Source organism: Labrus mixtus, chromosome 11 (assembly GCF_963584025.1).
Source record: "Labrus mixtus chromosome 11, fLabMix1.1, whole genome shotgun sequence".
NCBI lineage: Eukaryota > Metazoa > Chordata > Actinopteri > Labriformes > Labridae > Labrus > Labrus mixtus.
In genome coordinates, this window is record NC_083622.1 from 1,486,938 (window position 1) to 1,507,818 (window position 20,881).

The 20,881-nt window shown below is 43.9% G+C and overlaps 1 protein-coding gene across 4 annotated transcripts in view; it reads right to left on the reverse strand.

Moving 5' to 3' along the window:
- Positions 1–20,881, reverse strand: part of ascc3 (activating signal cointegrator 1 complex subunit 3) — a 138,468-nt gene that overhangs the window by 64,471 nt on the left and 53,116 nt on the right. For all 4 annotated transcript variants that reach the window (XM_061049534.1, XM_061049537.1, XM_061049536.1 and 1 more), the window contains exons 11-14: positions 15,031–15,195; positions 4,451–4,627; positions 4,002–4,073; positions 1,623–1,757 (exon numbers count right to left, since the gene is read on the reverse strand). In XM_061049534.1, coding sequence (XP_060905517.1) covers positions 1,623–1,757; positions 4,002–4,073; positions 4,451–4,627; positions 15,031–15,195 — 549 coding nt within the window. The remainder of the gene's footprint in view (positions 1–1,622; positions 1,758–4,001; positions 4,074–4,450; positions 4,628–15,030; positions 15,196–20,881) is intronic.

A 20,881-nucleotide genomic window follows, 5' to 3' on the forward strand; every position in this document is an offset into this window, starting at 1 on the left:
TTAGAAAGCGTGAAAAAGTGATCTGATTTGTATACATATCCTATTTAAACAGAGGGGAGATTAGAGGCGCATCAATCTTGGCTCAGCCCCAGGGAACAAAGGAAAAGGTTACTAAATTTATCACTCTGCCTTCTGTTGCAGGAGATTTAAATATGGGAGCCGCAGTCTGACTGACCATCCTCTGAGGGGGAATGTAGCTCCGCCTCTGTGTACCCTCGCAGCGCAGGCACCATTAATTATACACGCTTACACACACACACATGCTCACACACACACACAGCTCTAGTGCATTCCCACACTCTCATACAGAACTAAAAACGATGTTGTTTGGAGTTACAGGGGATGTTGAGTTGTGCATCAGGACTTCCTGTCTCTTCTCTCTGAAGCTTCACGACTTCTGTTTCTGCTGATGGACACAGTTCATCCAGAAGTGTGAACGTGCAGGAGGGTCAACATGTCAACAAAGCATGCAACATGAGTAATGTGAAACATGTGTTGTTTGTGGTTCTCTTTCATAGCATTCGTTTCGATGTCTCACTGTGGGATACGCCCCTCGCGCGTATTCACAGAAACACTAAAAGCGCCACAGGAATGAGTCCTAAACCCCTGAAGTAAGTTAGCATTTGAGCGCCATGGGGTCTAACGTCTAAAAGTCAACGTGGATTTTGAATGTGTTTGTGGTTAGACGAGCTGAAGAGATGTTGGTGTTTTGTTAGACCACATAAACTACGTTAGGTAATACCTCCACAGTTTTTACTCGTCTTTAAAAAGGCGGATGCTAACAAGCGGCTAAATGTGGCTATAGTGGTCGTCGGGGACATTAAACGTCATCACGCCGGACACAGAGGGCGGGAACTCTCTCACTAGTCGGAGATGTCTCCTGTAGGTTTAATCTTTAGGTTAAGGTGAATATTATGTTAGTAAACTATTTATTAAGCTACGTGGATTAGTTTATCGGAGATCGTCTGAAGCTGAACGCTAGTGACGTCGCAATCATCCCACCGTGGTGTAGTTAGCTTGTAGCATAACGTTAGCTTTTTACTTCTGTCGGCCGCATTAACGCTTCAAACATCATAAAAATGGCGTTCATCTGTGAAGATTATCCTGCTGAACAAAACGCCTACGCTTCAGAAACGTGTGTTTAACACAGAGATTATTTTCTGTAATGATCCAAAATCCAATGAAAACATCCCATAGGAGGATTCTCATTAGACCCCCATGGCGCTGATACTTCCAGGTTGGCCTACAAAAATACATCATGTGGTTTGTATTCTATACCACTACGCCAGCCCTCTCTATATAACCCTGACGCAGCATCACTCGTCATTCAATCACATCTTCTCACTTCAGAAGCTTACCATACCTGTATCCCAGGTCTGGTAGCTAACTAGCTAACCAGCTAACCAGACTGGAGCTAACACCTGTCGCTGAGCGCTAATAGCACAGGTACAGTCCATTTTACCCTCACTGTGAACAAACTCCTTCACTCCGGGAAAGGACTCTCTCCATAGCTAACACAATTTCCAATAAAAGAAACTCATTTCTAAATGACTTTCAGGATGAGAAGCTGAAACTTTCCAGCATCTAAAGGTGGAATCAAAGAGAAATGAAACGTCCTCTACCTGTTTCTCACACTGGCCGTAGTCAGAACTCTGCTCAGGCTGGAAGTAGCACGTCTCTCCGTGGTTCTTTGCCATCTCGATCAGCGCCATGGCCGTTCTCACCGTGGCGTTACGAGCGTGGACGAACACCATCACCTGTGAAATACAAAGATATGAGCACAAGACGACGTTTAACACAGAAGTTCAGATGTTTTAATTTATTGACAATAAAAAAGGGTGATAAAGAAACAATACCTTGATGCAGAATAGTATGTAAAAATGTGTTTAATTTGGTTTTTCTCCACGGTTAATAGTTTTTTTTATTGAGTTTGGCTGACCATTTTTGAAGCAGGACATCAGGAGAGTCTCAGAGCTGATTTATTTGACTAAATGTTCTGAGGAAAAAAAATCAGCTTGTGTAAATATGCGTCTTTGCCCTGAGTTTGGTAAAGGGTAAATGGACTTGAGCTTGTATATTTATTTTCTCGTCTTCTGACTACTCAAATCATTTTACACCGCAGGTCACACCTACACATTCACACACTGATGGTAGAGGCTGCTGAGTAAAGAGTCCATCAGAAGTAAATAATCCCATTCACACACATTCATACGACGCCGCCGAAGCAGAGGGAGCAACTTGAGGTCAAGTCCGTGCACAAGGACACATGCAGGGGAGCTGGGGATCGAATTTTCCAAAATTCCAGTAGAGAGACGGCCGACTCCGACCTTTATCTGAACACATGTTCAGACAAATTAAGTTAATCTAACCGGGCATTTATAAACTTCATGTGTTTTCATTCTTTGGTTCAGTGAAGTAAAAACGACTACATCAGAATATAGAGATTACATATTAGTTAAGAAACCACAAACTGGAGGTAAAATGATCAAACTCACTCTCCTGTATTTACCTGTAACCATAGCAACACATTTTGTTTCATTTGAGAAATAGATTATTGCATGACTGCACAATACTGCAGGAACCAGCTGTGTGTGTGTGTGTGTGTGTGTGTGTGTGTGTGTGTGTGTGTGTGTCAGAAGAGACCGCGGCAGCAGAAGTTATTTGTTGAAGGTGTTTTATCAGCGTTTGTCGGCAGAAACCGCCCGGCCCCGCAGCTTATTAAACTTCTTTCTGGCAGCGGGCTTTCCCACCATGAGGGCGCGGGGAAAAATCATAAAGGAAATTTCATCCATCAGATCCTCCCAGATGAAATGAGTATGTGTCACAGCCACTTCCTGACAATTTAATACGAGCGAGATGGAGGCGTCCTGAGCGGAGCTGCGGCCTCAGCGGTCTCCACCGTCAGCCGGACTCGACCATTGTATCGTTCAAAAAACACCGAGATAAAAAAAAAAAGTCAGTCAGTCGTTTAAAAGAAGTTTGTTTAAACGTCCTCAAGGGCCACAGCAAGACTCGTATACAGAGCGTCTCTGAGGGAGATAATGAGCAGCAGAAGAGACGAGGAAAGAGAAGAATAGGAAAGTGTGTGTTTGTGTGTGTGTGAAGGTTTTTGTGTGTGTGTCTGTGTGTGTGTGTGTGTCTGCGTGTGTGTGTTTATGTATGTGTGTGTGTGTCTGTTTGTGTGTGTGTGTGTGTGTGTCTGTGTGTGTGTGTATGTGTGTGTGTGTGTGTTTGTGTGTATGCCTGCGTTTAAATGAAATGATGCAGACAGGATAACCACTGTGCTCAATAGGAATTCAACTCCTGCAGCAGATGGCAGATAAACGGTTAAATCTGAATTCACAACTCTGGTGTTCCCAGCGGGCTCTCTGAGGCTGCAGAGAGGGAGTGGATGGAGGGAAGGAAAGGGAAAGGAAGTGTGTGTGTGTGGGGGGGGGGGGGGGGGGGGGGGGAGTGTAACACTGGGGGAGATAAAGACTTCTGAGACTTTAGAGAGCAGGTGTTCATTCAGAACCCGACGCAAGAATATTGACTGCAGGAGTTTCTGTTCAACGTGGAGTTGTATTGAAATATATCTCTTTGAAGATCCAGTAACGTTACTGTGTTCTTTTATTTAAAGGCACAGTTTGTAGATTCCACCACTAGGGGGCTCTCAATCTGATCTTAATAACAAAAGATGACATTGACCGTAGTCATGACGACGGGGTGAAACCGACCTGAGGAAGAGAATATGTTTACAGACGAGCTAATGTAGCCACTTCCTTATGCAGCGGTCTTTGACGTAACATCCGGTGTTTCCATGGCAACCATAAACATGCTGGTCTGTCAGCACATGTCCATGTATAACGACGGATTTCTCTGGCTTTGATAACTCAACAACAAACAAATATATAACACAGGTTGAGTCCATTTTTCATTAATCTATACATTTGAATGTAAACACTGTGATAAAATTTGACATCATGTACCTTTAAGTTGTATTTTTTTTTGCTGTGACTCACCTGATGGCCGGCCTTGACCTGCTCCAGAACTTTGTTGTAACACACCTCCTCCGTGTCATGAAGCTGCTGGATCTAAAAACAGAGTCAGAGTAACATAAGATACTCATAGTTACCTGCTTTGCTTTATCTTAATAAAGATACACCAACTGGCTACTTTCATAGGTAAACATGCACAACTCAACGTGATCTAATTCTTACAAAGAGTTTAATCTGACAGGAAATCATTATATTCAATGTTTGATATCAGGTTAGTCGAGGGTATCTGTGCACTGAGAGGTATTCTGTTGAAGGTGTTTCTGATATAAACCCCATCTATCTTACTAAAACGTAGTGACTACAAACTTTAAAATACCGATGAAGTAAAACTTTAAACCTCTCTGACTATACCTTCAGAAGGCCTAATCGACCCGGGCATGTTACAGTAATCGACCTTTATACTCTTTTTTTACCTTGTTGTTGCTTTTGATTCCAACAAACGTCTGTCCGAGCGGCACCGGCCTGAAGCGGCTGTCGAAGAAGAAGAGGCCGATGTACGGGTTGACATGGAGGAAGGAGGCCACGTCCAGATAGTTGGGTAAGGTGGCCGACAGTCCCAGGATCCGGATCATACTCTGAGTGGACTCCACCTGAACATGAGACAACGAGAACGTGTCACAGTTACTCAGAAATCAAGTGAACTGCGATAGAAAGGCAGAGCTTACATCTGTGTTTCTGTGATTTATTTTTTTAGTATTATTTCAAATATTTATAACGAGATCTAGTCATCCTGCAGGTTAAACCAGCTACACAACGTTAGGCTCTTACTGCTGTTTTTTTTAATTTTAAATCATTTATAACAGGAACATGCACACATCTCTGTTTGTAGCAGAGCTGCAGAGGAGTTCATTACTTGATGTTAGCCCACTGTCTTGGCCGTGGTTAGCCTGAATGCAATGAAAGTCCACTTCTCTTTTTGCAGATCGATGAAGAGAGTGAAATCAGCAGCGTGAGTCCTTGGAAGGCAACTGCTGCACCAACAACCACCCAGCATCGTAGTCAGAGCGTTCAGAGAGTTGGTTCAATGTTTATTCAGTCGCTCTGTTCAGCAGCGATCCTGCTGAAACATCTCAGCCCGTACCGTTTAGCAACCTGCTACACCAGCTAACCAATCAAGTACTCTGTGAGGGTAGCCCTGGTAACTAAGGGCACACTCACACTAGGCAATCTGTACCATGCCAAACAAGTTTGACCCTCACAGTCCAGGAGACAATCGTGCTTAAGCCCGGTACAGGACAACTGGGCCGAGTGTGAGTGCGCTCGAAGAAAACAGAAGCTATCAGATGATGATCACAGAGAAAGTGAATTTGTGTGAACAGATGGCCCTGAGTGTTTCAGCAGAGTGTTAGTTAAATAACCGAAAACAGATTCATTATATAAAAAGGCAAAGACCGCCTGACAGACTGTTGGAAAAAGTACTCATGATTGTTTTTGTTTTAAAGACAAAGAAAAGTGAAATAATTGATCTTATCAAATCACATCATTTGAGCATTTCTTTAGGACTGAAATAACAAAAAGATTTGGATTTAAAAATCGTGATGAAGTTGAATCAGGATCAAAAGTGTTTCATCCGAGCCCCGAGGTCTGTTCCTCTTGTTCTGAGAACAAGTAGATGTTCTTGCTCGTGTACTTCTCTGTCTTTATTTTGTCTTTGAAACCTGAAGAAAATCCAATATGTTGTGTATCAACGCGGGTAAGAAGAGTAAAAATAATGGAGGGGCTGAGTGGGGGGGGGGAGGGGGGGCTGCCCTATCTGTGAGCCTCCTGCTGGATGTGACAGGGAAGATTGGTAAGGCCTTTAATGTGATGCAGTACCTGTCAAACCAGCCCATCAAGATAAGACCCAGCCAATCCCTAGAAGCAGCTACGCAGTGCACTACACATCCACACGTCCACAGCAGCACACGGCTTCCTCACACTGCAGAGGTGTGTGCTCCGTTTTTCACCTTAAACAGAGTCAAAGTGTCTGCAGGCGTTCTTTGTTCTCTACTCAGCCGTGCAAGGCGTGCAGCGTCCGTGTTTCAGGCGCGTTTTGTTGCATCATAAACTTTAATGACAACATCATCAGGTGATTGTGATTAACAGCTCGATGTACACTCGCCTCGAGCAGAGCGAGTAATGAGCCCGTTAAAATCAAATGTAAAAGGTCACAACATTAGGTAGCGTGGTGATCTGAGAACCATGTAGCTCACAAAGAGACAGACCAGTGACCACGTCAAAAAGTTACATCTTGATTAAAGGCAGGGTGGGTCATTTTCAAAAACAAGCATGATTTTGAAAGTAGCATTCCCTCAGTGCTCCGTCTGCACCCCCTCCCCTCTGTGCTCCCTCTAAAGCCACGCCCCTCACTTACATGCACGAGCGCTGTTGCTACAGGAGCGGATCTCAACTCATTCTTTGAGTGTGGGCTCGTGCATGCATGAGGTAGAAAGCGAGTAGGGAGGCATGTGATTGGTTCATCAGATTGGTACCTCGTGGCAGACATTGGTCAAAGTTTTTACAGACTTACAAACTGATACAGATGATGGATTTTCTTTGTTCCTTTTTCAGAGAACATGAGTTATTAATTTCTGTCAGGACCTAAAGACAATTTACACCAAAATCTTAAAAAAGTGAATCTGGAGGAAATGACCAACCCTTCCTTTAGTGTAGTTTAATATAATGTGTTTTTGATAAAGTTATCATGCTGGCATTAGTTATATAAACCCAACACAGCAGTTTATGACTCAAAAAGTACCTGACTTTAAACAGGTGTTTATTGGAGGTACAGATTAGAAAGCTGCAGCAGCACCAGGTCACAAACGTCACAGCTGCAGGAAACATTTCCTTTAATGGAAGCCCCGAGCGAGCTGCATCACTGTGAGATAATTATGTGTATGTGGAACCAACAGAGGCTGCTTTTGCAGTTGCGGGCGTATACTGAACACTAAAAGGAAAGCACATGAAATAACCAGCGACACCCCTCATCCACTTCAATCTCAATTTAAAGCACTTCAATCAGGTCGGCGATTCAGACAATTTTTTTTTAGAGAAATCATTTGTCCCAAGTGCAATTCAATTATTTAATTCATAAATAAAAAACAAACAAACACAAAGCGCCCATCAGTTATAAAGTTCGTACCCACAGCCATGATCATGTAAAGTCATGCATGTGTTGTATTACGACGTTATGTACAAGAGGTAACCGTGTTCAGGCCCGGTTAGTCCTGGAGCAGTGTGAGTGCAGGCCAGCGGGGGAATGGGGAGGAAAGGCAATCATGCTTCAGCACGGTACAGGACAACTTGGCCTAGAGTGAGTGCGCCCTAAGAAAACGCAGCCGCCGACCCATTAGCCTAGACTCACGCTGGCCACCTCCTTTGAGATACTCGTTGTCTTAAACTAAAGGGGGGTCTTTTCAAGCAAACCAGCACTCAACAAGATGTATTTACTTTACAACATATCTCTTTAAATGCAGGATTATGACCTAAAAAGCTGTTAAAAAAGGGCACCACCAGCCTGGTCTATATAGCTTATTAGTCCCAGCACGCTAAGCGCAGAAGCAGCCGCTTGCATTACACTATGATTGGGGACGAATCTTCAGTCATGTAAGGTCGCATTCAAAGGGTGACGGCGGTTGCTGCTGTTTATGACAAGATGAGGTGTGTCCAGAACACAGCTTTAGATAGATAATAGCGGCCGTTGAATACCGGTCACACTGGTCAACAGCCCAATTTTAAGATAAAAAAAAAAAAAAGGTTTTAAGAAAAATCAGCCGTTTTCCTTTTCTTCTTTTTCATTCATCCATTTTCTTCCGCTTATCCGAGGTCGGGTCGCGGTGGCAGCAGGTGCAGTAAGTCACCAAGACTTCCTTCTCCCCAGCAACGATTTCCAGCTCCTCCTGCGGGATTCCAAGGCTTTCTTCTTTTTGCACAAACAACTAACAAAACGACCGTGTTTCCTAAAGTTGCATTGAGCACAACAACCCTTTTATAAAAGCTCTTATGGACTGAATTGTGTTTTGACAGCCTGATATATTTACATTTGACCTATACTATAAAACTTGTTATGATCATTCTTGTAGGCTTTCATAATCACATTGAGGCCCTTACTTCTAACAGGCATGCCTTATGTGAGCTTAAAGAGTAAACGTTGAGGCGGACGCTGTACAACAGAGCCACATTAAAGGCCTTTATAATAAAGGTTACAGAGGGACTTTATCTTGAGCGCAGAGCATAATTGGTAGCAGAATACCCGGCGAAGAAAATGTAGTCTGAACCAAAGCTCTCCCAAGGAAAACATCAAAGTGATAACTGGTTCAGTTGGAAAAACATTTGCATAAAAAGAGGGACAAATATCATTCAGTTTACGGGGATTTCCATATTAATGTGTCTGAAGACCTGAACTTAAGCACCGAGCGCTTCAGAGGCAGCCGCCTTAATTCCTTCAGCACAATCAATTATAGCAGGCCGTCAGGTGTGGCAATAATTGGACAGAGGGATGAACAGGGGAGAGGGGAGGGGGGAGGGGGCTGCCTGGCGAGCTGCTGGCACACAGAGTGTTTTTCTGTCAGAGGGGGGCGGGGGCTACGAGCTGCTTACACATTCTCACACAAAACACAACACATGCTTCTCTGCCGGCCACACACCGGTATAATTAACAGCAAACAGAGTAAACCTGCTCGTTTCTTTTCATGTACAGAAACATAATCCTCTGTAACAGAGAAACAGCATTAAATGTTTCATCTCCCAGTGCCCAGGCTTTGATTTTCAAAATGCTCCTATGTTCACTAAATTAACAAGGAATTTTCATTTTCATTATTTCATGAATAAGGGGCTCTGACAGAGTCTAACAGGAAATATTTTGCTTTCCTCACTCAACTGAGCTTGTTAGCTTGTTTTACAAAGAGGAGCAAGTGGTGCATTAATAATATCTGTGTTGAAATTTGGTGCTTTGTCTCATGTCAACACTGGAGAAAAACTTGATTTGGCTCACTGCTAGTCGTTTATTGTCAACAGCTCGTCAATACAAAACACCACACTTCCTTTTGTCCACCTTCAAAACAAAAGCACCACGTCACACTGTTTGCAAAGGGAAACGGACAATTCACAAATCAAAGAAGAATACAGGTTGAGAAGGCATTTTCAAAATGGTGACCACAATCGCAAGGCTTCATAACACCTCTTCAGAGAGCAATGGGTGACGTCACTGAGACGACGTCCATGTTTTATACAGTATGGCACATCTAAAGTTACTCCCTCTAACTGTTTTCCCCATTTTCATCCAGTTCTTTTGCTGCTTCCTTTGACTTCTCTACATCTACAGTATTCTGTATTATTTTGTATCCTCATTTCTTTCCTTCATGACATTTCAAGCTGCCTCCTATCCATCTTCCTTTCCATTTTTAACCTCCATTTAACTGCCTCCCTCTCCATCTCTCCTTTGAAACACTTATTCCACTCCTCACTCAGCTTCATAACGTTTCTGAATCTCAAGAGAGGCAGCGGCCTTCGACTTTAACCACCTAAATGTAGTCAGCTCATCCTTTAGTCAAAGTGGATATTTGTGCCAGTCTTGCAGAGATTCCCTCCAGTAGTTCCTGAAATAACTGGACGGACAGCCTGAGAAGAGCTCTCCTCTGACCGCGGCTGTCACCAGCAGGGAGGCATAAAAACAACTGCTGCAGACCAGCGGAGATGACGGTGTGGATACTTTGACTGCTGGTGCGTGTCAGCTGTAATGGGACATGGAAAGGACTATTTCAGGGTCACAGGAGGTAAATCAGAGGAGCACCAGGAGGAGTACACACTCCATACATGTGTTTTTCTTCCCACTCATTGAGATGATAACCCACTCCAGAGGGAGCCGTGACAATACTGTTCCATCATCATGTTGTCATTACTGAGATAAATCAACTTTGTCGTTGGAGGGAAAGAAACAGACACTAGCTATGTTTACAAGGACACACACTATCAGAATAAAAGACTCTTCATGTAATCACCTCAATCAGAAGAGGCTGATCCTATCCAGGCCCACGTTAGATCCATGTGAATACTAGTTCTGATCGTTTCTTCCTGGTTAGTGTGACACTATTCTACCTGTGCATGTCTGCCTCTCTTTTCAGCTGCACACGTCTGGAGGTCGTCCTGCACTCTCCCTCTGTTCAGCTTAATTGCGAGAACAGAGGACACGAGTATTGTTTGCAGTACTCGATGTAGGAGCCACAGATCCAAGAGAGGAAAAGAACGACATCTCTGGCAGACATCGATGGGGGCGGGCGTTCAGCGACAGAGGTGTTTGTTTGCAGCCCAGACAAAGTTGATTTTTACAGTAACTCTGGCGCCCTTAACAAAAAGCTGCTTTATATTAACGATCCCTCCTCATGTTGAACTTTGCATTTAGAAATCACCGTATGATATTTTATGGAGTATGGAGTCGAGTCACAGATTTCCTAGCAGTTAGGTCGAGCGCCATGAACGGAGGCTGTAATCCTCCAAGTGGGCGGCCTGGGTTCAAGTCTGGCCTGTAGCTCCTCCCTCACATCTTATGGCATTACGGTGATACCGTAATCAGTCCATTACACCAGTTTAGACGGAGCCAAAACTTCCAAAGAGGAAAAAAAGCGAAGAAGAAGTAGAGACCATATAGAGAGATTGTCTGTATTTTTTCACTGAATTGAGGCATGTTCACTCAAATATCCAGCGATTACTGATATGTCCCTATACTCTTTAAAGATATATGTTTGGGGCTTTTGCCTCTATTTAGATAGGGCGTTGGATAGAGTAGGGAACCAGGGCGAGAGAGAGTGAGAGTGGGGAATAACTGCAGTAAAAAAAATCAAGCTCACCAAGAACTGTACTTGGGAAAAACTCAGGAGGGAGGTACGGCCAATCACACATCAGTTCTACATGGATTTGTGTGTTTTGCCTTTGGTAACATCCCTACTGGCTCTACAGACTGTGATAGTGATCATACCTTTGTGTTTATTGGCATGATACACTGCAAAAACTATTTTAGATACAGTCATCTAATTTCGAGTCACTCCTAGAGTACAACGCAGTAATTTTTTATTTTTGGTGTTTTCTTTCTTTTTGTAACTGGACTTGTTGGGTGAATTTGGCTTAAAATAAAGGCAATTAGATATTTGTGTCCAGAAATTGGACAAAATAAACTTGTTTAGATTTGTGCAGCGTAATACTTCCATTCAGGTCTCCAGCTGTGTTCAAAGCACTGACAGCATGCATGCAGTCTGCTGGCACGCAGACAGTCCAGAAGCTTCAAACTTGTGCACTGCAGCACAACCTCCAGAGGTGTTAAAGGTGCACAAAGCGCCTAGTCAGCCCCTTCTTCAGTAATATCAGCTAAACCTGCAGATAAATGGGCTGTGAACCGAGTAAACAGCGGTCACATGTACGGACCAGTTTTCAATTACCTTTGCGGTTAACCCTGCCGAGAGGTCCCCGTCGCTGCAGAGCACGGCAGCTCATCCCTGCATCCCCGTCTCTCCGTTCCACCCTGCCCTGCTCTCTCTCTCTCTCCTCTCAGAGTAAAGCTGTTCTCCATGCATGTTGGGTGCAAGTCCATCATACTTCAGTCATACTCCAATTGGAAATAATAATTGTATTCTTTATAGTGGAAGGTGTGTAACTTTTTCAATAGCAGCATTGAACACCTATTTAGCAGCTTTACGAGGTTTGATGATGTGATACTCCTGCTGCTAATGGTTTCTAGGTCAGGTGGATGTATTGAGAGCTTTAAGAGCTGCTATAAAAAGCTATAATAGTACAGAAGAGTCATCGAGGAAGGCTACTCTTACCTGTTAGCAAATGTAACCCGCTCGTCGTTATTGCTTTTTTCACTGCCGTGGATTACAAACGATGAAGCAGGATTTCTTTTGATGTAACTGACTCAAAGAGTGTGCAGGTAGAGTTGTGTCTCAGCTGAGTTGTTCTGCTTACATACAGCACACACTCTCAGCTCTGAAGAGGCTGAGTCACCTCACACAGACGGCGTGCTTTCAGGGTCAAAGTGTCATTCACTGGATGAGACTGGAGACAGGATGAGTCCGTTTTTAAAACATCTCATCTCTTTCTTCAGTCATTAGTTTCCCTGAGAACCACGCCGCATCACTGCAGCTCATCAGAATGTGGCGTGGATGCAGTGGTAAGAAATTAAGCGAGCTCAAATCCTAAAAGCATCTCTCACACACAGGTAGGTTAAGATAAAAGTCCAGAACCGTTTTCAAAGATGAATTCAGGACAATTTCTCAGACTATCAGGAATTCATATCGTCTGAATTTCACTTTCAAACTTGTCTCACGCAGTTTATGTTAGATATGTTCTCAAACAAAGGAAATGCTCAGTTTGGAAATCTAAACACTGATTGTTTTTTGTACTACAGCTTCAAGCTGATTTGTTGCTCAATGTAAATGTTTGATCTACAACAGATTGTTTGCTGTACTTTTATGCACAGATCCATTAAGGAGATAAATTGCCATCAGACTACCGCTGATGGCATCCAGGTCTATCATATCGGATGATTGTGTTGCTCTCCATACGGGCTCTTTGTCCTGTAAACAGGAGCCTGCTGTCAAGTGATTGGCAAAAGGGGATCTGGAACACTTCTCAAACCATGCTGCGTGTACATGTTCTACATTTTTGTGCAGAATCTACAATTATTGGTTCATGAAACTGATCCTACAATTCTTCCTCTCTGAGCCTGTGGGCATCATGGATGATCTTGAAACCAGACTGTTTGTGTACCTGCTGTCAGGGCAGAGGAGAGAGATGCAGCAGCATCCCTGCTGCAGGAGGAGGGCATGATGCAGGAGGAGGACATGATGCAGGAGGAGGGCATGATGCAGGAGGAGGGCATTCTGCAGGAGGAGGGCATTCTGCAGGAGGAGGGCCTGATGCAGGAGGAGGGCATTCTGCAGGAGGAAGGCATGATGCAGGAGGAGGGCATTCTGCAGGAGGAGGGCCTGATGCAGGAGGAGGGCATTCTGCAGGAGGAGGGCATGATGCAGGAGGAGGGCATGCTGCAGGAGGAGTGCATGCTGCAGGAGGAGGGCATGATGCAGGAGGAGGGCATGATGCAGGAGGAGGGCATGCTGCTGGAGGAGGGCATGCTGCAGGAGGAAGGCATGATGCAGGAGGAGGGCATGCTGCAGGAGGAGGGCATAATGCAGGAGGAGGGCATGCTGTAGGAGGAGGGCATAATTCAGGAGGAGGGCATGATGCATGAGGAGGGCATTCTGCAGGAGGAGGGCATGATGCAGGAGGAGGGCATAATGCAGGAGGAGGGCATGATGCAGGAGGAGGGCATGATGCAGGAGGAGGGCATGATGCAGGAGGAGGGCATTCTGCAGGAGGAGGGCATGATGCAGGAGGAGGGCATGATGCAGGAGGAGGGCATTCTGCAGGAGGAGGGCATGATGCAGGAGGAGGGCATGATGCAGGAGGAGGGCATTCTGCAGGAGGAGGGCATGATGCAGGAGGAGGGCATGATGCAGGAGGAGGGCATGATGCAGGAGGAGGGCATGATGCAGGAGGAGGGCATGCTGTAGGAGGAGGGCATGATGCAGGAGGAAGGCATAATGCAGGATTGCCTGCAGGATCTGTAAATCTCACCTAAAGAGAGTCTTGTTATTTTTTGATCAAAGGAATCATTTATACTACATACTTTCCTGTTTTGGAACAATGGACGTGTTGGACATACCACTGTATTTAAAAGGATTTTTAAATAATTAATTTGTAAATAAGCATCTGCTTTATTCAGTGTTGGCATGACAAGCATGCTGGGTCCTGTCCTCCTGCTTGTTGTTAAAAACATGAAAACATGGTTTTGGACTCAAAACGCTGATATAATTAAAATCTTTAACTCCCTGAATACATAAAAACAAACATTTTAATTAATTAAGAAGCATAAAACACATAAAACTCCCTGGTTGCACTAATTACTCTCTCTCCCTCTCCTGCTTTAAACTCCCTCTCCCACACACATGCTGAGTCTCTCCCTTTGTGTCTCAGTCTGCAGCCTTCACTTCACTGGTGGTGGATATCATGAGTCAAGATGGAAAGTGACTGCTGCATGACATGATGCTGATGCAACAAGAGAATAAATGCACAGTTACTGTCTGTGAGCCTCTCCTCCTCAGTCTGCGGCTGAGCTTCAAACGTTTTTGTTAGCAGACTGACGGTGGATAAGAAATGCAACTTGGCAGAGAAGTACTGGGTGGAAAATAAAGAGATATTTCAGGAAGTTAGTCCAAGTCCAGGACCATATGTAAGGACCTACTGACTAAAATTTGTAAGAGTAACAAGTACTGTCAAGTCCGGCATGTAAGCATCTTATTTAATACTACACACATTTAAAAAAAGTTAAATTATGTCCAGCCTTGAGCCGTTTTCACAGATGCAATCCAGCAAATTTCTAGAGCATTTCAGGAGGACTGCCCCTGAAATCCTCCTGATCTGACTGTACCTTACAGTGAGACTCTACCCCGGTCAATCGAGATGTAAGACTTGACGTAAAAAGGACGATGAGGAAGTAGCAGATGAAGTAAAACAGAGTCCGGGTGAAGTCTAAGTGAAAAAATGGTCTGTTTGCGTTCACACATGCAGCTCACCCTGAAAACTTCAGGATCTTATTATCATTTTTGTGCAGGTGTGAAAGCACTAATGGTCTGTATTTAAGCAGATGTTTCCCACCTCTGCAACACAGAGCTGGTTGGGTAAATCCCACAGGTTATATTTCCTGAAACATTGAACTCCCTTGGTGTTAAAGAGAGTGGGCGTCATTCACCAATATCTTCACAAGTTTTTGCTTTAATTTCTTCTTTGGCGGTTCCAAAGAAAAGTCTTGGGCAGATTCATGAAGATTTTCTCTAACTGCAGAAATGTTCACACCTGTGTTTTTAACACTGCCATGTCTGATTTAGGCTTGAAACAAGTTAAATATGTTTTGATTATCTGATTCTAACACACAGAGACTTACTGAGGAATAAAAAGGACTCACCTGTCTGATGGTCCTGGCCACCAGGCTCTCCAGCACGGGTCCTCGGTCTTCATGGAGGAGGTGAACTTCATCCAGAATGAGGAGACGCACGATCTGCGAGAGAGCCACGTCGCCGACACTCTTCCTGGTCACGACGTCCCACTTCTCTGGAGTCGTCACCAACATCTGAAACACACATGATGACGAGTGATCAGACAATAAGAGACAACACAGCTTCTTTTTTTTCTATCCTGCTAAAAAGAGAGAAAATGTGTTTGATTTATGAAAAGGCATCGATGTCTTTAAAGTCTTTATATGTGATTTTTTGATCCAGCAGATGTCGCCCTTGAGCACCAGCATGAAACCAAAACAACTCGCGCTGCATTGTTGTGTTAGCATGCTAATGCTAGCGATCTTTATTAGGCTCGTATCTTCACACTGCATGTAAATTTACCTGAAATGAGCGTGATCTAGAAACACAGTTAAGCAGTGAGTACAGTATGTTATTCTTCTTTTCTCTAGTCCCTCAATTAAACAACTTTTATACACGAGGGGAGGAGTCAGCCGGCCGTCCGGGCGATGTAAACAAAGTGAAGATAGGACTCTGAAAACTCTGAAAACATCACAGACAGTGGGACTCGGGTGTTACACCCATTGTAGACAGTCATGACTCACAGAGTTATTTTCAGAGGATAGACTTGATTTCTATTATATTTAAGTGTGAAAAATCACATATAAAGACTTTAAATCGAGTTAATACAGGAGATGTATCAAATCAGATTCTGACGCCTGTGTATGTTAGGGTATCATATATTACTATTTTTCATAAAAAGGTAAAGAATCTGCATCATTTCTCAAAGTAAATTATTGTTTGTGGTGTCAGGAGCTCCGTCTGTACTGGGACTTGGGTTGGGAACATGAGGGTCACCTGTGATCTGGTTCTCCACCAGCTGCGTCTACTGTATAGATGTTTACAGTCCAGGACCTCTCTGAGATCTCTCATCACATTTACAGAACAGATCTGAGATTATCTCTGTATTTTCTTCACCATTTCCTGCGCCCTGAACTGAACGACACACGGTGTGTAAAAAACCGCGGAGCAGCACAGTCAAACTCCCTCCAGAGTACGATGTCGACCTCACGCTTCATCGATGCTCAATCGCCTGTAGCTCATTACGATGCAGATAGAAGCACCTTAAATCACAACAGCATAATGACACCAGACGTGGACATTACTCACCTCGTGTGTGCTGCGCTACATTCGCTCCACGGTTCACAGACTTTATGAGATTTATGTCACGTCAGACTATTAAACATTACATCCCAATGATTGTTAAATGATGTCGTTTTGTGTGATTGTTCTGTTTATCTGTTCCTCTTGTCCTCATCATGTACAAAAGTCTCGACACATTTCACCCGTATCAAACGCTCTCTTTGCACATTTTTAGTCTCTTTCTTAGAGGTCCTACGATGCATAATTAATGTTGTGTGAACTTCTCAGCAGTCTGCCTGTGAGTGTGTACATTTCTATTAGAGCTCTTCTGTAAAAGCAGTTCATTAAATCCTCTCTAGTTTGCATTTAAATCAATCCGTGCAGCCATTAGAGGCCGGCGCTCACAGAAAAAAGGAAGCGCCTGCTCCTAACTGCAGATACGAGTTAATTTAACAGACACTCTGCTGAAAGACGCACACGAGCCAAAGGGAGGTTTTTTTTAATTGCTTAAAAATAAACACACACAACGACGTTCAGAGAAAACTCCACTGGCTGTTAGGGCTGAATGATGATCTCAGCATCAGAAATCACTCATCTGAATTCTCTGGGACTTATTCATCAACCGTTATTCTCCAGAAGAAATGTGTTCTGTAAACCCTCTTATAGGACTTTCACACCTGCAGAAATCTCCTGAAAAACTCCAGGAGGAGCTGCATGTGTGAACGCAAACAGCCGACTCTCTCACTCTGACTTCACCCGGAGTTTCTCCTTCAGACCCCTAGGATTTTTCCCACAGCAAGTCCGAGTGGGCTGCATGTCTTACCTCAGGAGACCCCCCGTCCCCCCTCCTGTCTGACAGGGAAAGTCTCCAGCTGTGAGGAGCATATGTGAACAACCAGGTCCGGAGAATATCCAGAGTTTTCTTATTTGAAATTTGTTCTTAGCGATAAGAAAAACATTGCTAGGCAACAGGTGCCCCCTGAAGTCATTCTTAAGTGGATGAACATCTACTTAAGAACGACTTCTGGGGGCACCTGTTGCCTAGCACCCCACGAGGAATAGTCCCCAAAGCAGGCAGTGAGGATTCAAGTCTGACCTGTGGCTCATTTCCCGCATGTCACTCCTCTCTCTCTCTCTATCCACTGTCCTGTCTCTAAAATAATGACCAAAAATAACCTTTAAGAAATAAGAACAACTACAGTCCAGTGCACTAAGGTTTGAAGATTTTAATTTGGACATTCCCGTCGTCTCTTGACTTCTTTTTGTTGTTTTTTCAGTCAGCGCGACTTCTGTGTGTTCACGCTGCACACGGCCCTGCAGGCTCATGCCCTTATATGGGCATAAAAGGGGCATTTCTCTGCTATTTAGTAAAAACATGCATGGCGTTCATCAGTCAAAGAACACAGGTCGTAAAAACCTGCAGTTTGAGAACACACCATGAATCCCACATTAGTTTTCTTAGGAACTGTCTTATGAACATAAAAATCTTTAGAACGAGGCACAGTGATTCTTATTGTTTTATAGACGACGTTAATCTTTCTCAAAAGTGACCATTTCATCAGAAAGTAGATTAAAACATCTTTGGAAACCATCCTTCTTGTATTTAATAACGGTTAAACTCCAGAGCGGCGGGCAGAGTGGAAGCCTGGACATGTGCAGGAAGTTTGTACGCACTCAGCGCGGTGATTTGTTTGAAAGCGCGTCAAAACATTTTGGATTGATTTCCTACTTTCGAGTCCACTTGTGCTCACTTCAGTGAGCGATCAAAATCAACCTCTAGAGACGTGAATATTGCATGAGACAGGTAATCCATCACATCTGCGCTTCTTTTTTTTTTTTGGTTAAATTTACATTAACATCCTCCGCGGCTGCAGCTGCAAGCAGAAGCAGAACATCTTCTCAGTGGGGCCTTCATGCACAAAACATCAGACGACCGATGCTGAGAAAACATTCACATTCTGTGTAACTGGATGCACTAAAGAGGACATCTTTTTTTCTAACAGTTTATATTAAGCTTTGGCTTTATACTTAAAATGTTCTTGTTTTTTATTATTCTCTTAATTTCCATTTTTTTCTGGGGTGGATATTTATTTTGGTACACTATTAAATTAAAATTGAATAAGCTTTATTAATCCCCGAGGGGAAATTCTGTTTTACTCTCTGTTATTGAGCGACATGCTTCTCACACACACGGGCCTGAATCACACACATGCACAAACAGGAGCTGTGGACCTTCTTTAGTGGAGAGATGTCAGAGTCGGGCTGCTACACAGAAAGCACACCAGAGCAGTTGGGGGTTCTGTGCCTCACTCAAGGGCACCTCAGCAGTACTCAGGAAGTGACCCGGCACCTCTCCAGCTACCAGACCAACTTCCATAATTTGGAACTTGACCCTCCAGTCGATATCAATATCATAATTTAATCGTATCTGAAATGAAACCACTGGTCAAACAAAACGAGCAAAAACAAATGTGTGGCCGCCTGCCTGTAGCTCCGGTTAACGGCCTCCTCGTCCCGCTCTACTACCCGGATTGAAACCAGCACCAGTGGACTGACTGCATCTCGTAGCGCAGCATGGTTTAGCAGGATTCTGAACTAGAAAACGGGAAATAAAGTTTATTAAAGGAGAAACACAAGCGTTCACTTTCCTAGGCGAGGTGTCGTAATGTACAAAATGTTGGTTTCCAAAAGCTAAACTGTGGAAAAGCATAGATGACTTCAGGCAGATTTGATGATGTATGTTCGTTTTGGAGAAAACCTTGTTTAAATAATGTCAGCCATGTTTTATATTACTGCCACCACCTGGCAGGTACGCTGATTAATCTCTATTTCCCCCTCCTTGTTCGTTCCCGGGCTGAAACATGTTCAGCGTAAAGGCGAGACACCGCTGACATTTCCTGCAGCGTTTACAGGAAAGCTTGTTACCATATGATAAGTTAGACATCTTTTAAAGGTGAGATTTAAGGTGTGCCATTTATCAAGGCAGAATATATGTACATTTGAACATTGTTATTTTCAGCTCTCTATGATCACTCGGTAGATTTTTGAAGTGAACTGAACTTTAAGATTCTCAGTTACTTCTTAATTAAGTCGTCTTTTCCTCTGAACCTTTGCAGCTCTAGGACACACAGTTACCCCAAAATTCCACCAGGTGCGTGTTGGACCGTCTCCGTTACTGTGAAGAGACATTTTAAAGCGAAGGAGGATTTTCCTCTATGATTGACATGTTTTATGAACATGTAATGAGAGAAGTGGATCTGATGATTCCTCTCTGTGGTAAGGTGAGCATGACTGTTGCTCCTTACAGTCAGCACCATGACTCACAGAGCCTTTCTGTCATCACTTGTAATAACCGTTCTCTTTAGTTTAATGATTCAATGGGGACTAAATTGGCTGAAACACATCAGCATCTTTTTCCAGCTTCTCTGACGTGTGACGAAGCTCCTCTCCTGGAAGTCTTTAACTGTTATTTTCCTCTCTGGACGGAGAGAGAGGGGAGACGACCTGAAAGTCCCAGGATACCACCCACCCGCACACTGGCATCCACATGGCAGCATCCCTCCAAACCCCGGTCTGTTTCCATGGTGACTATCGCAGCCATGGAGAGAGGAGGATGTGGGAGGAAGAGGTGGGTGGGAGGAAGACGTAAAGGGGACGTTAGAGGAAAAGACATTTAGTGGATTTTGATGTGTGATCTACTAACGGCTTATTGACACACCTCAGTTTGGCATTGTTGTGCAAAACTGTGTGTGTGTTAGAGAGAGTTCAGTGTGTAAGCCCGAAGAAAGCCACTCACAATTAGCCACGTACGATAATCATGACTTCAATGAGAACTGCTCTGCTCTTTTGTTGGATGATGTTTGGCTTAGGAACAAAACTGAAGAATTCAATTAAAAACAGAAACATAATTCACTGTAGACTGTTAGAAGGTTCAGCAGTCCCACAGCAGCAGCTCGTTCAAACAAGCTGAGGGTATGTGAACCCATATCATCTGATCCTCGGCGTGTTAGCTTAGCACACTTAGCCTCCCATGTGAGAACTCTTTAACGAGAACCAGAGATCTTTTCTTTGGTTCCAGGTGTTTCATGAATCCATTTCTTATTATTGTAAGTGATCCAATGTTTATTGTTTCATCATGAAGAAATACAACTGAGCTGACCAAAGCATTGTAGGACTACAGCCTTGTGCTTTAGGGTGAACTCACACGAGGCAATCTGTACTGAACCCAAGCACGTTTGACCCCCAAAATCCGGTTTGTTTGACTCGTGTGAGTGGTCTTTAGGCCATAGACGTTTTTTTCTTCGGTTTGGAAAGTCTGTTGGTTCTCTTTCTGTTGTAATCTTGTGAAAACACACTCCGTTATAACGCTGCCAGACACAGCTCCCCTGAGTGGGTGGAGCCGTCTCTTTTATCCCCCAACCTGGTGGAAGGCTAACAGCAAGAGAGAGGGGTTCACACGGAAAGACATGAAGGAATACAATTTAATCCTCTGAGTGAACACAGACCTGAGATCAACATAGTGTTAGTCAAGACCACACTAGTCCAGACCAAGAGACCAGAGAGCTCCGAGACCCAGACAAGACCAAGACCAAGGCAGGGCGAGACCAAGACAATACCAAGACCAAGGCAGGGCGAGACCAAGACAAGACCAAGACCAAG